General features: G+C 50.6%; 1 protein-coding gene across 1 annotated transcript; it reads right to left on the bottom strand.

Annotated features, from left to right (window-relative positions):
- Window positions 1-35: 35 nt before the first annotated feature.
- LOC119094158 (lysophosphatidylserine lipase ABHD12-like) lies at window positions 36-20,110 on the bottom strand. Its single transcript, XM_037217233.1, has 7 exons — window positions 20,052-20,110; window positions 5,825-6,024; window positions 4,425-4,557; window positions 3,027-3,144; window positions 2,533-2,694; window positions 1,062-1,183; window positions 36-153 (listed from the first exon to the last, which is right to left on the bottom strand). Exons 1-7 carry the CDS (start codon window positions 20,108-20,110, stop codon window positions 36-38), a joined length of 912 nt encoding a protein of 303 aa, XP_037073128.1.
- Window positions 20,111-20,205: the final 95 nt, after the last annotated feature.

The following is a 20,205-nucleotide window of genomic DNA, read 5'->3' as shown; positions in this document are numbered from 1 at the left end:
CGGCTGAGGCTAGGATGTCCAACATATAACGACCCTCAGCTCGTCGCCATCACTCCAGCAAAAGCTGTGTAAAGCTCGTTGGCGTTGACGGGCGGAAGCGTTGTCTCCGAGGACTCGGGACCGACTCCGGGGACTCGGACCAGGCTCCGGTGACTGGAACCAGGCTCCGGTGACTGGAACCAGGCTCCGGTGACTCTGACCAGACTCCGGTGGCTCGGACCAGGCTCCGGTGACCGGGACCAGGCTCCGATGACTCTGACCAGACTCCGGTGACTCGGACCAGACTCAGGTGACTCGGACCAGACTCCAGCGAGTCGGGCCAGGCTCCAGTGACTAGGACCGAACTCCGGTGACTCGGGCCGATACAGGGCTCCGCGGACGATCTGCGGTGCGCCGGGTGTCGCCTCCCCCAGCGTCTGTCCTTCCGCTGTTACATGGACGCCGGGCTGCCGACATGTCATTGTCCAGCCGCCAGGCCAGTGGTGCCACAAACTCCCTGAAAACGGGTCAGCTTATCAGCGCGTCTTGTCGCAACGCTGTACAGGTGAACTACTGCGGGTGCATTCGTCAGTGGCCAACCTGGAAATATTCGCTACGGGATGCGATGAAATGATGCGATGCGAAATGATGCGGGATGCGATGATCTGCGTGCTTTAAGGCATGGATTGACACCACAAAGCACACAGATAATTTCCAAAGTAGTCGCAGTGCACGGATCAAATGCCGGACGGCCTGTAAGTCGAATTTAGCCCTGCATCGACAAGGTTCCTCTCAGTCAGAATGTCTGCGGGATCACATGTTAGCTTTCTTTGGTATCTGTTTGCATCCTTCTCGCGTGGCTCAGAGTCTACTCTGATCTTCTGATCCGCCTAGCGTCATATTGGAGCGGATGACGCAGCCTTTTCGGACGTTATCCTAAACCTTCGTCACCTTCTGGCGTAATCTGTTGGCTGGCCTGGCCCCATTTGGCCACCTGATGCGGCCTGGGAACTAACCTGACCCCAAGCCGGCTTCTTAGTGACCTGGGGATTGACCTGACCGTAGGTTGGCGTCCGACTGACCTGAGCAGCACTGGCAGCCGGGGACTGCGCCAGATGAAGTCGTGGCCGTACCGGAAGCGGGCCTCGAACGTGTGCAGACGAACCTGGTGGGTCGGCTGGTATCGCAGCGCGCTCCGGTGCAGCTGTCAACAGCAGACACTGCCTCAGGCCTACTGTACACCTTCTGATCAGACGCCACCTCAGGCTTAGTGTTTTACACTTACTGCAATGTTCAAGCATGCAGTTATTGTTATTATTTTACATTGTCTGTGTCATCGTTAATGGAGAAACCAATGCAACCCGCTTGTTTATTTTAGGACCTTTGAAAAGTCGTTGGAGTTCTTTAAATACCGCTCGGTTATACGCGGCATTCAATGTTTTCTAGTCATGCTTCGTTTTAGCGAAATGAAAGCTTGCGATAAATTTACGTCATTAAATCCATACGTGCCCTGAGCGGGCACGTGAAGCGAGCGAACAGCCGCAGTCATGCCGGCGAGACCAAATCCCAGCCCGTCTTGTTTGCTTGTCTCCGTAGAATTAGCAAGATTCCGACGTCACGACAACGTACGTTATCAAGCAAAAACCAGACCAGGAGTGCAGCCAGAGTCTTGGTAAGTGGGGGATAATTATTCACCGCAAATGGTTCACTTTCGAAGGGCGTAAAGATCTTTCTTTTATTTATTGTTTTGCCTTCATTAGCCAAAGGGAGGCCAAAAGCTACCAGAAATGACAATCTGGCTCATAGTTAGAGGCTAATGAAATGGACGAACCAGTTACCTGTAAAATATGTGCATCGAATTTATGACCGGTTTCATTCACTTTACAATGATCCCTCATTCAGCCCCTTCCAAAAAACAAAAACAATGAAGGGTTGCCAATATTGTTTAGGGCTCCACAGAGATGTCGCGGGGTCCGGAGTTTTGAACAACAGAGCAAATCGAAACGAGGTAGAAAAATAACATTAAGAAAAAATTGTTTTGAACCTTCTTGGAAGCGTGGGTTTCTAGGATCAGTTTTTATAGAAATGACCACTCACAATAATTCCTGACACCCATGCTTCCAAAGAGGTTCAGAACAAATATTTTGAACAATGTAATTTTTAGTGCTCACCCTAAGCAGTGCTTATTGTGTGAGCCCTGACTCCCACCATTAGATTGTGCAATTCCAGGTCAGCTGCAGGCTTACGGGATAAGAGTTTAACATGCCCCAGTGTTTGGCACGGCCCAACCTGCCCTCTGACGTCAGTTGACCCTTAGCGTAACCGCTGCCACCAGCCACAGGCCATGTCTGTCAAGGACAAGTTGAAAAATCTTGTCAAGGACAAGTTGAAAAATCTTGTCGAGGACAGCAAGCGTTATACATGGGCATTGGTCATTGGCTGACGTCAAACACCGTCCCGCCCCCTAAACATGTACTTGGAGATTTACCTTCGCCCGCTACGTTACGATAACGGACCCCCCCCCCCCCCCCCCTCTTTCAATTATTGCAATACCTGGACGCCCAGGCGACACGGGATGATGACATCGTCTTCTGCGTGCAGAATCAGCGTGGGAACCGTGACGCCCGCGATGTGGACGTCGCTCTCGAACGCCATACCGTTCACTTTCAGAGGTGCGACGAAGAACCAGTGGAAGCCGGGCATATCACGGTGAAACTGGATCCGAAACGTTTGATCAGGGCTGCAGATTCGGTGGCCAGATCTGAGGACGATGCTGTTTAAACGCGTCAGCGTTCAAGACACGCTATTTTGACTCGTCGCTGCCTGGTTCATTAACTGGTTCTTAACACACTCGTGCATTTACGTATCCACGTGGCTCTCATCTTACCAAAAAAAAACATGATAAAAGCCACTTTTTAAGAGGCTATACCTTCTGCCGTGTGAACTAATCATTTTGAATGTTATTCTGTCAGGTATCAGTCACCCAAACATCGCAGTCAGCTGGTGCACACTGCTTTAATCGGCGGGTGTGGCCAGCCGGCGCCCACCGTCGCAAGGAAGTGGGCTGACACCTCGTGCGCTAGGTTGTCGAAGGGTGCCTCCAGCACCAGGCCGGCCGGCGGCTGGCCGTGCCGACACAGGGCCGACACGAGATGGACAGCTACCCTGCGGAGAGGCCGGTCAGCGGTCAGCCAGCCCCGCGGGGCCCGCCGGCGTCACCGGCCGCGGGCAGCAGCTGACCACCAGCACACTGTCTCAAGCGGGTGTAGCGTGCTGAGAGCCACGGCTTGGGCACACTGTTCTACGGTTTCTCTCCCGGCATGAAAAGGTAACGATGCCGTGCAGCAGTAGGGCAGACCATCCAAACAGCGACATTTGGCGAATATGACGTCAAATTCATATTTTTATACTCAAATTCACCCGACCAGGAGCAGTCAAATTCATGGCATCTACGTTCTGTACATTTCCGTATTTCTTAACGAAACCGTTTTGTTCACGAACTGGGCTAGCAAACAGGGCTGCTGAAAATTGACGAGGTAAGACCTGCACACTTTATGATTCATATTTGTCAGACGTAAATTCACTTCATAGAAAACCAGTTGTAAATCATGACCATCTTTTTTTGTTTGCTGTTTTTCAGTAGCCATTAGTGGTGCCAAGCTCGTAGCCGCACTGTCAGGCGACGACTCGAGGGTAAGTACTCGACGAGCGACAAGCATTCCAACATTTCACTCCACGCCCCGCCTGGTGTCGCTCACCATTAGCCGACACCTGCCGTCGCCCTCAGCCAATGGAGCAGGTGGTGGAGCAAGCCCCTGAGGTCACTGCAGACTGATCGCAGCCTTCATCGCACCGTCAATACAGACGCAATACAGATGCGGGCTACCGATATCGTATGTGTAGAAGCGGGAACTGGAGGGACATGAGGGTAATGGACACCATGCTCATGTCAATAGGCTTTTGATGTTGGAATAGGAAAGCACATTGGTTTGAATTTTGCTGAGAGCTGCGTTGTTGGCTGCGACAATATTATCCTGTATATAAGGGAATTGGGGCGTGACTGGCCTCGGAGCAAGGCGGCTGGGTGCCAAGAATAATCCATATTGAATGGAACTGATTATTACATTCCATTTAATTCAGTGATGTGTGTGGAGATGAATTCAAAGGTAAATATTGTATTGGACTTCCGCTGTTTGATGCGCTTCTACGTTCCTGATCGTCCACGCAGACAATGGCGGCAGATCACCTTTACGACTGCAATCCACAGAAATGATCCTTAAAGCTGTCACCGATGTCGTGTCACACCTTCTTTTACGCGGTTTCCTTTTTTCCCTCATACTAAGCCTCAGTGACTTGAGGTCTTTGATGGACAGCTCTCATGTGGCCAACGGTTGTCAGACCCCGGGTGGGCTGACGCTGTCGGCTCTATAACCCGCGGCACTGACCCTGAACCGAGCGAGTGACCCCAGACCAGGATCGGAGAGTCGGCCGTCCTTCGCCTCAGCCACTCGTACACGCAGCGGCTGTCGGCGACGAGGCCGTCCTCGCTGAGCGGGCCCGACGATGAGTCGCCGTAGCCTGCCGGCGCGGGGCGGCAAGGTACGGCGCAGTCCGGCCGTGAGCACTGACGTACATCTGGTTAGACATTACAATGGCGCCACTGTACTGGTCGACAGGACTGCTTTTAGAGTTGGAATGTTTGGCACGAGGTGCGGACGCTGATGAAGTATTTATTTTGATGATTGTTTTCCTTGCTTATGTTATAGCTCACCGGAAGTGTACCCCCCCCCCCTCGCTATTTCTCCCGCTATTGTGAAGTCCAGAAAATGATCTGGGATATTTGGCGCTTAGCCACATAATCACCTCGCTTCGTAGTTGGAGCGTAGGTGTAATCGTGCTGTTATCGGTTCGAAGCTACCAGAAGCTTATGATACTCAAACGCACACACTGTGATGGGTGTCAAGCATTCCAGACCCCGCATAGAACGAACAAGTACTTGATGATGACATGATAATTATACCGCTGAAGTGTTATGCGGTTCAACATGCCACCTACGGGGATGGTGATCTGAGCAACTATGTCATCAGACCAGTTTGACCTTTTTATTTCTTAGTCTCTTCGTTAAGAATTTGTTTAGGGTCATTTTGCATCGTCCTTGCTTGGGAAGTAGGGTATATTCACGTACGCCGATTCACTTATTTCACTTATTCAATCGTCAAAATCACGAGAAGTTGCTGTGGTAGAAAACAAGTACAGATTGTGCCGGTGACAGAGCACTGATATATGTGAAATGAAGCGATTGCTTTGATTTGGTCGAGCTGAACTAACCTGCCACTAACGTGGGATCAAGCCCTATATTTGTGCGGGCAGTTTGCTTGCGGATAGACTACTTGTTCGAGGTATAGTCCTTGTTGGATACGTTAGTGTGTCAATGCTAGTGCGTACATCCTAGCACACCAGACGCGGACGATAGTCGATGCTAGTGCGTGCATCCTAGCACACCAGACGCGGACGATAGCCCGGACAATTATTCCAGCCGTAATGCGAATGTCTCGTCTGAGTCTTTCGGTAAAACCACATCATTACGTACGCCTCAAACATCGTGGTATAGTTTGTTTGCATTACGCAAACACGTTTGCAAGTGATTAATGTTTCTAGAGAGCTCCTCGCAGAATCCTGCGAACTTCTTAATAATCCCCAGAAAAACTGAATATTTCAAGGCGATTCATGCGCGGTAGTCTTGACATGGACAACACACGCCACCATTTCACACGTGATCTTGAACACATCTGACCGAACATCTGACAGCACAGGATGTAGAGACAGACTCTGCTGAACTTACAGCGGTAGTCGACTGCGATAACGTGGTAGCCGAGGTTCCGCAGGGTCTGATACACTTGAACGCGCCCAAGGAGAGCCCTGGAGCCGCTAATACCATGCAGATACATTACGACTGGCGCGCCACCTTGCAGACTGCGCTCGTAGTAGTCCGGATTGTCTTCGGCCGGTGGCGCCACTTTCACTTCTGGCTCCGGCAAAACATGCCTGTGCGCAAAGCAAGCACGCAGTCTGCTTCAGCCGGTCAGCGTCCGGGGCTTCAGCGTCGTGTCTTCATCGTGTCGTTGTCATGTCCTCCTCACGTCGCTGTCGTGTTCGTGTCGTGCCGTAAGTGTGTGAAAAATACGACGTCACCCCGGTGTATACGGTGTATAACCCCGTCATAGCCAGCCGCACGGAGGTCTTTATCATTCCAGAGCAATATGAACAATGTGGGGCAGGGAGCTCGTCGGGCTCTCGGGCCTCGTTAAGCTGAATTTCAGCAGCTGCTGGCGCCTTCCAGAACGGTCAATGCATGGCGCTCGGCAGCTCCGGGAAGTCGTCATCGTGCTTGCCTTGGATTGGACGACGAGCTGGGGATAGTGGTTAGTGCACCCTCTCACGATTATTAAAACAGCCGTAATGCTTACTTGATATCATTAAGCTGTGTCAAGCATGTCAACCATCATGTATGTATCACAACTAAACTACCCCAATATGCAGATCACCGGCTAAATTAGGTGACTCCAAACGAGTAGGAAAGATAAGTTTACTGGGCACCGGTTACTACACTGATTCATACTGTTATCAAAACCACGTCTGGGACACAGAGATCAGGGTAAAAGTCACCAATCGGCTGACCACTGACCAGATCCCGAGTGTAACTCCATCTGTTGTCGATAAGCTGAAGCTGCGGGTGGCGAGAAGGCCTCTTTGTTCAGGACTGTGGTAGTTCACGCGGCAGGGCCACATCTCTGAAACAGGGCGGTGACAGAACAGGGGAATAGTGCAACTGTCTGTTGGTACGGCACTCGGCGACGATATTCTCAGAACCGGTGATCATTGCACTTCACCCTGCATCCTCGCGATGCCCCGTTTATCCGGGGCAAGTTGCATTCATGAGCCATGTGTATGTTAAGTGTCCCTCTGTGAAGTGCCGAGCACCCACACCTGTTATAGTAGCGTGCGTCACCGAACAAAGTTCGTTCGTAGAATACGGTGAGCCGGTGTTAAGTTGGTGCGCAATGACGATGAGAATGCGACCGCGAATTTTTTTGTTATAAAATTGATGGGGGACTCAGCCTGCGCCACGGATTCAAGTTATGCCTATTCGTTGTCCCTTAGAGATGGTCCTGTTACCTGGTGGCCAGCAGAAAATCCACTCGAAGCATGGGATAAGAGTAATTTGGTGTATAGGGCTTGGCTGAAAGGTGAAATCAGCAAAAATAACCTATAGAAAGCCTCACTTAACCTGCTCCAAAATGTAGTAAGCTGGTTTGGGATTATCATGGAAAACATTGCGCAAAGGTATCGCCTTGTGACACTATTGGAGGCTCAGGGCTTTTCAGGCTGATTCTTTCCATGTATCATCACAGTCGTACTGTTAATTTTTAGAAGTACTGGGACCCAGCCTCCCTGAACAATGTGAAACGACAAGCTTGGCATAAGGCACTCATACCAAGCTACAACACGTACCAAATATGAATGTTGTGTAACAAGCCCACGTTCTACATGCTTCGATATCTCCTCGGCTTGTTGACATTGGCATCAAAACGACTTCACTCTTCAGATCACGGCTTAGGACTGTGCGAGGACTGCGCTATGCCGTTGCCTTGCTGTGTAAACAGATGGAGAGGGCAGTAAATAGGAGAAGAGATGGGGTGCTGTCGTGGCCGACTGGGCCGAGTCAGTCAATGTGTGGTATCGCCAAACAGAGATCAGTTATGCGCCAGTTCTCAGCGGAGTCGGCCGCTAGCGGTGTGAGGTGTTAGCAGTGAGTTAGTCGTTGATGTCGGTGTGAGGTGTTAGCAGTGAGTTAGTCGTTGATGTCGGTGTGAGGTGTTAGCAGTGAGTTAGTCGTTGATGGCGGTGTGAGGTGTTAGCAGTGAGTTAGTCGTTGATGTCGGTGTGAGGTGTTAGCAGTGAGTTAGTCGTTGATGTCGGTGTGAGGTGTTAGCAGTGAGTTAGTCGTTGATGGCCGTTCCGTTTATTTTCGTAGCGAGCGGATCACTCCTGCCTCCGGAGCTGAGCGCACTCTGTGCGTTCGGTCCCACGGCTCGGGGCCACCGAAACAGCTCGCAGCGCCGACGCCGGCAGCGCTTCGTATTTCAAGGCTGAGGACAGTACTTTACAGACATCGGCCGCATCAGTACAGCCAATATGAACATAGCAGAGGATTTCAAAAAAGGTGTGGTAAGCCCGGCACAGATTATATTGGAAAAATTGTAGACCACAGCCAACCGCTTGCGCGGTTGGGCCTGGCTCTTTGACTGTCAGATGGATCACATACATGTCAGCGCAGGAGGTGTGCGCAAGGAGAATACGTGTTTGTGACAGCCGAGCCCAGAGAAGAATACCATGGATGCCACACCCACAGCCCAGTGAAGCCATAGGCCAGTTCAGTGAACTCCGGGCAATATTCTGATGCTATGGCGGAGACGTGACAGTGCGTGGGCGTAATGGCATGGCGGTAGATGCTGGACGCTACGGCGGAATTTGTCGACTTTTTCACAAGAACAAGAAACCTGTTCATCATTTAATTGACCGGCCGCATGCAAGCGTACTTAATCCGCGGCAGCTGTTCGGGAGCTCGATGATGTAACAACTGGACTGGAGGTGTTCGCGGGACCGCCTCACAAATCGGCTGCAGGAGCAGCTTATGAGCCGCCTGTCGTCCAGTGCAGACCTACCAGCAGCGATGTCACAGAGATATACAGGCAGTCACAGAGTCACAGGCAGTCGTGCCTGCTGACCTCAGCTCTGACCACCGGGGCCTCTATGACGTGGCTGCTAGTGTTCAGGGCAGGACGGCTTCGACGGACATAGCGGGCCGCAGCACCGTGTCGCCAAGCCATTAGAGGTGAGGTTGGATCCTCGCTCATGTATAGCACGCTGCTCGTTCTTAAACGTGTTCCGGGCGGGTGTCTTTGACGTTTTCTTGGCTATCTTGATAAGTTTCCATTGCATATTTTTCATTTGATTTAAGTCACGTTTAGATTCAAAGCAAGTACGAATTTCAGCTTTTTAAACACACGTTTAGTAAGTACCTAATGCGCTGCCGCCGATTTTGTGTTCTGATGTGGCAGATCATGGGAGGATGATGGTGGCATTGCTGTGCTAGCATAAATGTAACCCATGTCTGTACGCATGACGGGTCGACACAAATTACCTCCGGTCACCAACTCCATTTCCAGCTACCAAACCCTTTGCCGACGCATAAATGCCTGAGTTTGCTTGCACACATGCGAACAGCATATTATACACCTTGCTGGTGGCCCATGTTTGGCGCACGTTTGCTGCGGACGTACATGGCGGCGTGGATTCCAAGCACCTAGCTTCAGGACGTGACGAAGTTTCTGGTCCGCCATCACGTATCAGCATGGTTCAACATACAGCAAAACGACATCAAGCCGTAAAGCATATCAAGAGCTGCCGCCTTGAGTCGCAACAAGATGGCCGCCGCTTCCCTTGGCCGAGTACCAGCTTTGAACTTTGCTGTTAACGATCATGGACAGGTATTATAGTGAGACCTATTTCTGTCTGCCTTCTGGATTTCTGTCACCAGCATACCCGGTGACAGAAATCACCACTGACAAAAATTCTGCGTGGATAGGGCTTCAAAGACATCAAAAATGCCCCGCCAAAGATGAAAGAATTCCCTGTCCGGCACTAAGACCGTGGAGAGAGTGGTTCCAGCGATGACAGGAGCGTTAGGTTTCGTGATCATTGAGGCGGAGCGACGTGGATCTAGATCTGCGCCTGGAGCACAGGGGGCGAATACCGACGCAGTCAAGACACGATTTCGCTTATCGTTTGACCAAGAGCTTGGGTCCAAACAGATGCTTACAGGAGGGGCGGCCACGTGCACCAGTGAATCCTTTTTCACGAATCTATTTCTGTCGTATCTGCTTTGACACCCCGGTTTAGGGTACTGGAGCAGATCGCTCCACGCTTCATGAGACTTGTGATCGCTTATGATGCGTGGAAGTATGCATATGTCGAGGTGGAGAGTGGCATGTGTGCATTACATTCAACGTTTGAAGCCGTTCGTATGGTCCAATATGCTCTGTGTTTGCTGAAATACTATACATTGCAATTTGTGTGGACGATGTTGTCTTATCTTTGTGGACACGTGCCCACTTTTACGACATGGACTTTCCACCCATAAATCTGTCTCATCGAGTTGGTGAAAAGCATACGTCACATGTTACATTTAATGAAAAATAAGGAAGCTGTGATTTGCGCCACCAGGTGTCAGCACTGACAATGGCGTGGTACAGTACACAGAGTGGCGCAGGCTGGCTTTTCAATGCTCCAAAGAAGTACTTTAAGAAGTTAAATGACATTTTATGCGGCATCATGCTCTGCAACCACCGACATCCAGCGCCGTATAGAGATATCTCTTCCGGCTTCCGAGTCTCGGTGGGGGACTCCCAGGTGCATGCCGTCTTGCCCCACCACTATCCTTCCTTCCTCACCCCATAGCCCCAAAAATGGGTGCGCATGGCTGAAACGGCTTTTTTCCAAACCAAACAAAAAAGAGCCGGCTGGAGATTCACCTTTGTTTTCCGGCTCGCCGTTTTAGCCTCCATTCCCTCAGCTTATAGCAGTTTATCCGGGACAAGTTACATGCACCGGCCATCAGGAGGTTAACCGTACCCCTGACGGGAGTCCCAATTGAACACGAACACACAGCCCACAGAAGGTTCCCTGTGGAAGTAAATTCGGTAGCGGACCACCAGATGCATGCCGTCTTGCCCCACCGCTCGTCGCTCTCAGTCATCTCACACACCTGAAATGGTCATGGCTGGTTGAAAGGGCCCTAATCTAAACCGAGCCAAAACATTGTCTAACAAACACGTCAGTAAAATAAGATGATCAACAAAGGGGATCACTCATAGCGAAAGATCAGGGTCACGCCAATAGTGAGCTGTGTGTCACGGTAGGGCTAATGTCAGGGGCACCGGCTTCGGTCGGTGAAGGGAACTAGCGCCCCCTTGGGTCGCAGCTCCGGTAACTGGTTGACAGCGCAAGCTGTTCCTCTCAGGGGGTAGCGACCCTGCCGGTACGTGAGCTCTCGCTCCTTGTCCCGCCCGCCCGCCTCTCATCACCCGCTTTCCCGCATTCGGTCCACTCGTCACTCCTAATCCTCGTTTTATCGGGGTCGCCGTGCCCCCTCGCCCGCGTGCCCGGGTTGATCGGATCCTGGTGGCTGATGGGCGCGTCGTGCGGGTCAGTCGCGGCGCGTCCCAACACTCCACTTCGGCCAGGATATCCGGGGGCGGGGGGGGGGGGGGCGTGGGGCCCCACACGGGTCTAGCGGTTTGTCGCTCGCGCTGCGGCTGGGTGTTCCGTGTGGGTCTGAGCTTGGGGCGCCTGGCCGTGCGCAACGGCTTAAGGGGTCAAGGGACGGCGGCGCTGAACCTCGGCCAGGACGGGGAGGGGTCTCTCCGGTTACACCTGACCGTGTGGGAGGCGTCGTTCGCCCCGTATAGCACCGGGGTAGCCCTGGCGGTGACCACCTCCCATGGGAGTTTTGGGCCGTCCCCAGTTGGGCTCCGTGGTGGGTGGGGAGCCCCGGTGCCGAATGCTTAAAAAAACTAGCATGGATTTTCATTCAACCGACCCCAACGGAAATGACACTTCAGCTCAGACGGCTCGGCTGACGACGATGGACGACCGTCCCTCTGCTTCGGCGGAGGGGCGAAGCGGTCCTTCCAGCATGGGTGAAATACCACTGCCACAGACTGATTCCCGTCCCACCCCGTTGGAACGGACTAGAGGTGGGAGAGTGTGAGTATCGGGGACTGCCGTGCAGGATGCCCAGTCTTGTCCCGGGCTATTATGCTTGCCAGCAGAGAAAAGGATTTGTCTGGTCTGTCGCCCTTTCAGCGGCGTAGCGTATGTGATCGGCTTGGCAAGGTGACGCGCTGCGACGAACTTAGAAATGGAGCGACCGGGGTGGAATTTTTGAATGCAGCGGAAGTGTAAAAGACAACGAAGGCAACCTCATTTACATACACGGTCAGAGATAGGGATGGAAGGCGAGACGTCACTTTGCCCATCACAGTGACGGCTCACAAAACGAAAAACTGTTCTCGTTGGATTCTTAACTGTTTTGACCTAGAGGGTGCCAGCGAACAGGATATCTTGGATGGTCTGTGTGATTTCGGTGTCGTGGAAGCTCGTCGGATCAGGGTCAGGAGAGGAGAGCACCTGGTCCCAACACATAATGTTATCCCTACTTGCAACTGTGTGGATCTTCCCTCAGAAAAAGTAGTCGGTTACGTAGAAGTGAAAGTTCGTTTGGTCATACAAAAGATTACTGCAGGAACAAACCGTCTTGTGGGAAATGTGCGGAGACTGACCACACTAGAAAGACCATTTACAATGGTGGAACTGAGGACTGCTGTTAGCAGGTTTCGGAGCGTATCAGAGGGTCCCGACGAGATACATAACGACATGATTCGACATCTACCCATCTGCGTACTGGACGTTCTTTTGGCCATTTTTAATCGCCTTTGGGAACGAGGCGAATTTCCGAACTTTTGGCGAGAAGCTGTTGTTGTACCACTTTTAAAGCCAGGTAAGAGCGGCAAAGATCCGGTTCACTACAGGCCCATCTCTCTTAAATCTGCACTGTGCAAGCTGATGGAAAGACTTGTCAATAGCTGTCGTTCATGGTTTTTAGAGAAACGTGTCATTTTTACTGATTCTCATTGTAGGCTTCGGAAGCACCGTAGCACGCTGGACCATCTTGTTACCTTGGACACTGTTGTCAGTGCTGCTTTTAAACAGCTTCATCATGTGGGAGCTGTCTTTTTTGACACAGAAGGCGCTTACAATACCACATGACGACATGGTATCCTCTTGAAGGCTTTCAAGCACCGCATTCGCGATAACATGGGCTGTTTTTTACAGAGCTTCTTAGCAGAACGTTTTTTCGCGTCCGTGGTGGTCATCAGTTCTCCGACCGTTCCTTCCAACAAAGCGGTGTGCCCCAAGGTGGCGTTTTAAGTGTCGCGCTTTTTGCGCTCATGATCAATGACGTTAGAGATGCATTGCCTCAGTATATTGGTTGCTCGTTGTTCGTCGACGATCTTGTCATCTGGTGCAGCTCTTCTCTGACCTCTGCGATGGAGCGTCAGTTGCAACTAGCTGGAGCACGCCTGGAGAGATGGGCCACGCTGAATGGCTTTCGTTTCTCCACGTTGAAAACAACGGGTGTGCACTTTTGTCGCCGTCGTGGTCGCTTCCAGGGTGTAGCGATCCGACTGTATGGCGAAGCGATCCCATTCGAGCCCGTGGTCCGTTTCCTGGGCGTGCAATTGTATCACCGCCTCAGTTACAAAGACCATATAAAAGCTTTGTGAACCAAGTGTTTTAAAACCCTGAATGTCCTGAAATGCATCGCACGCACGTCATATGTTGCGGACAGGAAAACGCTCTTGCTCTGCTATCGCTCTCTTATCAGATCCAAGCTCGACTGTGCCCTTTTTGTTTATAACGGCGCTTGTGAGTCAATAAAGCGCTCCTTGAACACAATACATCACACTGTCTCACGCATAAGGACAGGTGCATTCAGGACCTCTCCGGCAGCAAGCCTCCTCATTGAGGCCCACGAGCCCCCTTTGTCCACCAGGAGAAAGATACTGGGCATGAGATACGCCTATAAGTTGACACAGTTCCCCGATCACCCAACATACAAGTAGTCCTTTTCGCGCAGAAAAATACGCATGTTTCTGACTGGGAGAGTACATCGGATCGCACCTTTCTGTGTGAGGATCTTCATACCATTACAGGAATGTGGTATTTGCACACGGCATGAGATCCGTTGGGAAATTCCTGGGACCCCTCCTTGGAAGCTCTACCCACCAGCGGTGGATGTCTCACTTTCTCATTTCGCGAAGAGGCGGATGTCCCCGGATGAGCTTCGGCTGAGGTCTTTGAAGCTGATCGCGTCGTACCCGGATCACAAGAAGACCTACACGGATGGTTCGAAAGTGGATGCCGGTGTTGGATGTGCTTTTGTACACGGTCCTGTCACACGGTCTTCTGCTTTGTCTGGTCACGCATCGCTCTTCACATCCGAGCTAATAGCCATTCTCAAAGCACTCCGTTTCATAGAAGTTGGCAGTGACGATCAACAGCTAGCTTTATCGAACTCTCTTAGTAGCCTTATGTCACTGCAGGATTTGGATTCATCACATCCCATCGTTCAGAACATTTCAACTCTACTTACTACACCGTCCCAATCCGGGAACCAGGTGGTGTTCTGCTGGACACCGAGCCACGTTGGCACATCGGGTAATGAAGTAGCCGATGTCACAGCAAGGCCTGCCACACATGCAACTAGCATCCCTACTGTGACAGTCCCAGTTAATGACCTATGTGCAGTAGTATCTTCATTCATGTTGAAGCAGTGGCAAGCGAATTGGGATGCGCGTGCTGCCAATAAACTGAAAGGGATAAACCCCCGGTGGCGACCATGGGCGTCCAGTTGTCGTAAGGCGAAATGAGATAAAGTGACGTTACGCCGTCTGAGAATAGGACACACATACGCAGCTCACCGATACCTGTTATATGGGGAAGACCAACCGCAATGTCCTCGCTGCGGGGATCATTACACAGTACATGTTCTAATAGATTGTGCCTACCTCGCATTGGAACGCATGCGCCATTTCGGATCGGGGTCCGTGCACCAAACGCTCTATGCTATGTTGGGAGACGACTCGAGTTTAGTAAATGACGGCCACATTTTTAGTTATCTTGAAGACATGTAATTACATGCCATATATCGGACGTAGCCTCACCTTCTCGCTTTTTCACGCATCTGTCAGATAACAAGTAGGTTATGGGCGCCATATGACCAACGTAGTCGGTGCGCCCCAAGCCCAACTCACCATCATCGGTAGGACTGATGTAAGTGTCGGCGATCAGGGGCACGCCAATAGTGAACTGCGTGTCACGGCAGGACTGATGTAAGTTTCAGTGATCAGGGGCACGCCAATAGTGAACTGTGTGTCACGGCAGGAATAGTGTAAGTTTCAGTGATCAGGGGCACGCCAATAGTGAACTGTGTGTCACGGCAGGAATAGTGTAAGTTTCAGTGATCAGGGGCACGCCAATAGTGAACTGTGTGTCACGGCAGGACTGATGTAAGTTTCGGTGATCAGGGGCACGCCAATAGTGAACTGTGTGTCACGGCAGGAATAGTGTAAGTTTCAGTGATCAGGGGCACGCCAATAGTGAACTGCGTGTCACGGCAGGACTGATGTAAGTTTCGGTGATCAGGGGCACGCCAATAGTGAACTGTGTGTCACGGCAGGACTGATGTAAGTTTCGGTGATCAGGGGCACGCCAATAGTGAACTGTGTGTCACGGCAGGAATAGTGTAAGTTTCAGTGATCAGGGGCACGCCAATAGTGAACTGCGTGTCACGGCAGGACTGATGTAAGTTTCGGTGATCAGGGGCACGCCAATAGTGAACTGTGTGTCACGGCAGGACTGATGTAAGTTTCGGTGATCAGGGGCACGCCAATAGTGAACTGTGTGTCACGGCAGGAATATGTAAGTTTCGTGATCAGGGGCACGCCAATAGTGAACTGCGTGTCACGGCAGGACTGATGTAAGTTTCGGTGATCAGGGGCACGCCAATAGTGAACTGTGTGTCACGCAGGAATATGTAAGTTTCAGTGATCAGGGGCACGCCAATAGTGAACTGTGTGTCACGGCAGGAATAGTGTAAGTTTCAGTGATCAGGGGCACGCCAATAGTGAACTGCGTGTCACGGCAGGACTGATGTAAGTTTCGGTGATCAGGGGCACGCCAATAGTGAACTGTGTGTCACGGCAGGACTGATGTAAGTTTCGGTGATCAGGGGCACGCCAATAGTGAACTGTGTGTCACGGCAGGACTGATGTAAGTTTCGGTGATCAGGGGCACGCCAATAGTGAACTGTGTGTCACGGCAGGACTGATGTAAGTTTCGGTGATCAGGGGCACGCCAATAGTGAACTGTGTGTCACGGCAGGACTGATGTAAGTTTCGGTGATCAGGGGCACGCCAATAGTGAACTGTGTGTCACGGCAGGACTGATGTAAGTTTCGGTGATCAGGGGCACGCCAATAGTGAACTGTGTGTCACGGCAGGACTGATGTAAGTTTCGGTGATCAGGGGCACGCCAATAGTGAACTGTGTGTCACGGCAGGACTGATGTAAGTTTCGGTGATCAGGGGCACGCCAATAGTGAACTGTGTGTCACGGCAGGACTGATGTAAGTTTCGGTGATCAGGGGCACGCCAATAGTGAACTGTGTGTCATGGCAGGACTGATGTGAGTTTCGCCTTCGACGATACGATCATGGAACAAGCAGGGCACTGCTGATAAGAGTGCACAAACAGACCACAATGCAACCGAGGACCACGGCGTACTGACCGGAAGTCGCGGTAAGGTCAGAGCAACATGCACGGATGAATATATCTGTATGCATGTACGTATGTAAATGGCTTCCATATATGCATTATATATATATATATATATATATATATATATATATATATATATATATATATATATATATATACATATACAAAATTAATATGTCATGAACTGTAATTGCTAAATCGCGGATAGCGGGACTTGAAACAAACGTGCTGATAAGCTTTACAGGGAAGTTTACAAACAATAAAGCCGTTGCTATAGTCAACCAAGTTATGATGTTTTTGTTAGTGTGAAAGAGTGTTCAATAGAATTCGTTAGCAAACCAGGACAACTTAAAAAAGGTGGTTTGAAACCTATTCAATACGCCCAAAATACCAAAGCAAACCCACTACATTCGTGATTGCAATTTGTCTTCGAGTGTCAGACGTATCATGGTATTTGTCAAACGCATAATAAATCGCGAAGTGAAACTCTTTACCTAAATATTTCGCATTTCACACGCTTTTACACGCATCCTCGCTAAAAGGAAAGCATACGCGTCCCGCGGACACAAATAATCAAATACTTGCACACGAAATAAAATCACAGATCATTTGTCATGTTCATATTACGTCTTTGCAAAATCACTTCTAAGCTCAAAAGAGACCGGCTGGTCGCGCTAATGTGCATGGTGGATCTAACCATCTCACGATGGGGCCATTTTTACATTTACACCCGATGAGAACGGCTGATAGGCCCCCTCCTCAACTTTTGAACAACGACAGGTAGAGAACCGGAAAAAGACCGGCGTCCTGTTTGTGGTATAGATTATTCTAACGATGCCCAGTTTTTTTTTTGTTCCAGGTCAACAAAGCCCGGTTTTATGGAAAACGGAATTACCTGAAAGGGGCCACGCCAGTAATGAGACTTTATGTTCTAGCCAGTATGAGTTCCAAATGTAAAACAAAAAGGGATTAGATAGGCCCAGTGTGTACCTTGCCTTCTCCCCAGTCCGAAAATGTCCGGATTTGGAAACCTAAGATGATCTTTACGAATGAGTTACAGGTCATAAATTGTTGGATAAAAGAGCTGAAAAGCTGACAATATGGGTAGAGAATCTAAAATACTCAGCACTGAAGATCAGACTAACTTCTTTAACAGTTACCAAGTTATTCACGAAAAGCATCAGGTGAGGCCTGTCAGCCCGTCCACTCGTCGGCCGAGGGCTAATGTTCCAAATGCACACCATTTTCTTTCTAATTTAGAACAAGTTTTCGTTCTACAGGGCGATAATATTTGCACGACATTTTCACAACAGCTGCCACTTCAGAAAGATTATCAAAATTATGGTGAGCATGAAAACAAAGCCCATCGAGTTTAATGATATCCTTACAGGTGGCGTTGCGATGATCGAGAAATCACTCTGTCAATGATCGTACCCATTACACTGGATGAGCTGACTCAAAACACTACGGTGTTGGCCGCGCAAGTTTTTCAAAGCCAGACCTTAAGTAATATAGCGGGGGGGGGGGAGGGGATATCAAGTATTACAGTAGCACATTTCTTGTTAGCGATTTAGTATGTGCTTGACATAGCGCATAATTCGGCAGTCACCCATCAAAAGGATTGCAATCCGATGTATACTGGCGTTCTTTTACCACATTTCGTGTCTTTGTCTAACATAAGTTTCAAGTAAACATGGTCCGTACGTGATTAACTGTCAACTGACTTTAAGAAGGTTTGAATTGCATTCGCGCAAACCTGTACCGGATCAACGCTAGTTACCCGCCCTTTCAAAGCAACTTATACGGCAATTTCCTTGAAGGCAATGCCAAACAATGCGGAAACCCCACGTCCAAAACCCACTATCCATCCAAGATACCACATAACCGCATCAATCATCAACGACTCCTAATCTTTGACACAGACTCGCACTATACAACGCCACGTGGCTTAGCAGACCGTCACTCGTGTGAACGTCGCCCGTGTGACCGTCACTCGTGTGACCGTTACCTGGCTACCTGCCTTGGGCACAGACACATACGCAGTACGCATGCCAATGTAATCCATTTGTATATCATGCATAAAAGAAAACTCTACAAAGCAACCAACATATAATCGGAGCAAACTACGCCCACTCATCATCCCAGGACGCCGGAGCTGGCGGGTTAGTGAGTACCGAGCAGGCGTCGATGGTAAGCACGCATGAGCACACCCCGGATAGACACCGTGCCACGCTCAGTCTCCGTTTCGATGCGGACTTTTGTGCCGGCTGTGCACCAGACAATGAGACGGGACCCTGACAGAGCTCGGGATAACGTTCCCGCCGGGGCCGAGGTCGAGAATAAGACCCGAGCGCTGTCAGCTTTGCACCGGACAATGGGACGGGACCCCAACAGAGCTCGCGGTAACGTTCCCGCCGCGTCCGAGGTCGAGAATGAGACCCGAGCGCTATCGGCTGTCCTTACTGACAACGCCTACATCTGAAAGCCTGGAGCTGTGACCGAACAACTAGAAGAAGTGAGTGGCTTATGTGAAAGCATGACGAATGAATAGTGCCTAAAGGTCGGCCAAACTGGTAGAAGATATGCGTTGGTCAAACCACATTTTTGATCGGGGACATCACATGCAGAAAGATATGGTCGGAAGTGCTCTTGCACGGCACACGAAAATATGACAGCCTGATTTTATTTGCTAGTGAGGAAGAGCGCACAGGTGAGTACGGATATGGCAGCCGGTAGCCGGTGAAGAGCACACAGGTGAACAGGCTGGTGCCCAGAGCACCGCCAGTCCCAGGGCGGTCAGCTGAGCTTCTTCTGGGGTTTTCATAAGGAGACGACTCACCTGAAGCGCTTTGAAACTCACGGTAGGGAAAGAAGATCATCGTGCGTTGAATAGCGGGAACGCAGCGGAAGAGCAGAGGCACAGTAACATAGAATACCATGACTAGGCATGTCGTGGCCACGAAAAGATGCTTTTCGGAACTGAAAACGATGAGCATGTATTTTGTTATTGTAAAGACTTTGAGTGCGCCTGAAAAAGTAAACGATGCAATTCTGCACTAAAGAGCATCTTATGCTGCCAGCAGCCTTACGTGACGGTACGGGATTTCTGCCTTAGCGTTGTGGATTGACTCCTTGGAGTGGCCCTGTTTTGAAATCTGAATGACTTGCCGGAGGCAATGCGACAGCTGCATGACATAGATCAAGCTTAGAAAGGTCAAATACGTAGCCCTTTGGCTTCGCATTGGTTCCTAGCACGCAACACGCCCTTGCATTGCCCGCACTCAAAATGCATTTTGCATGTCATGATCCTTGAACCCAGCTAATGAATGCCTCAGTGTGGTTTGCACGCCGTCTTTTGCAAAACCCTTTGAGCGTGGTAAGACACATTGTGTAATTGACCATAATTTCTGGCACCTCGACACGTGAGAAGGGCAACATCGAAGTTGGCAGGCATCATTTAAGTCAAACACTGAAACACGCTGACAGGCCAGGAATCATCTGACCCGGGCCATCTGATAAACTCGCAAAGTTCTGTTTGACTTGACTAAGGATTAATATATTTGCTCGTATCGTGTGGACAAGTGTCGTCGGGCCGAGGTCTGCCACTCACACATGGGCGCCGAAGTGCAGGACTAGAAGACCGAGCAGGTAGAACAGGAGCTTCGTCATGCCGGTGGCGCAGCGGGCTGGCGTCGCCCGAGCGGGGACGGGCCGCTGCAGAAGCCTCCTGGCCACCGCCTCCGGGGGTGGGGAGGGGCATCACG

This window comes from Pollicipes pollicipes, unplaced genomic scaffold (assembly GCF_011947565.3).
Source record: "Pollicipes pollicipes isolate AB1234 unplaced genomic scaffold, Ppol_2.1 Scaffold_4002;HRSCAF=4701_pilon_pilon_pilon, whole genome shotgun sequence".
In the NCBI taxonomy this organism is placed as follows: domain Eukaryota; kingdom Metazoa; phylum Arthropoda; class Thecostraca; order Pollicipedomorpha; family Pollicipedidae; genus Pollicipes; species Pollicipes pollicipes.
This window is presented reverse-complemented; position numbering and strand designations above follow the sequence as displayed.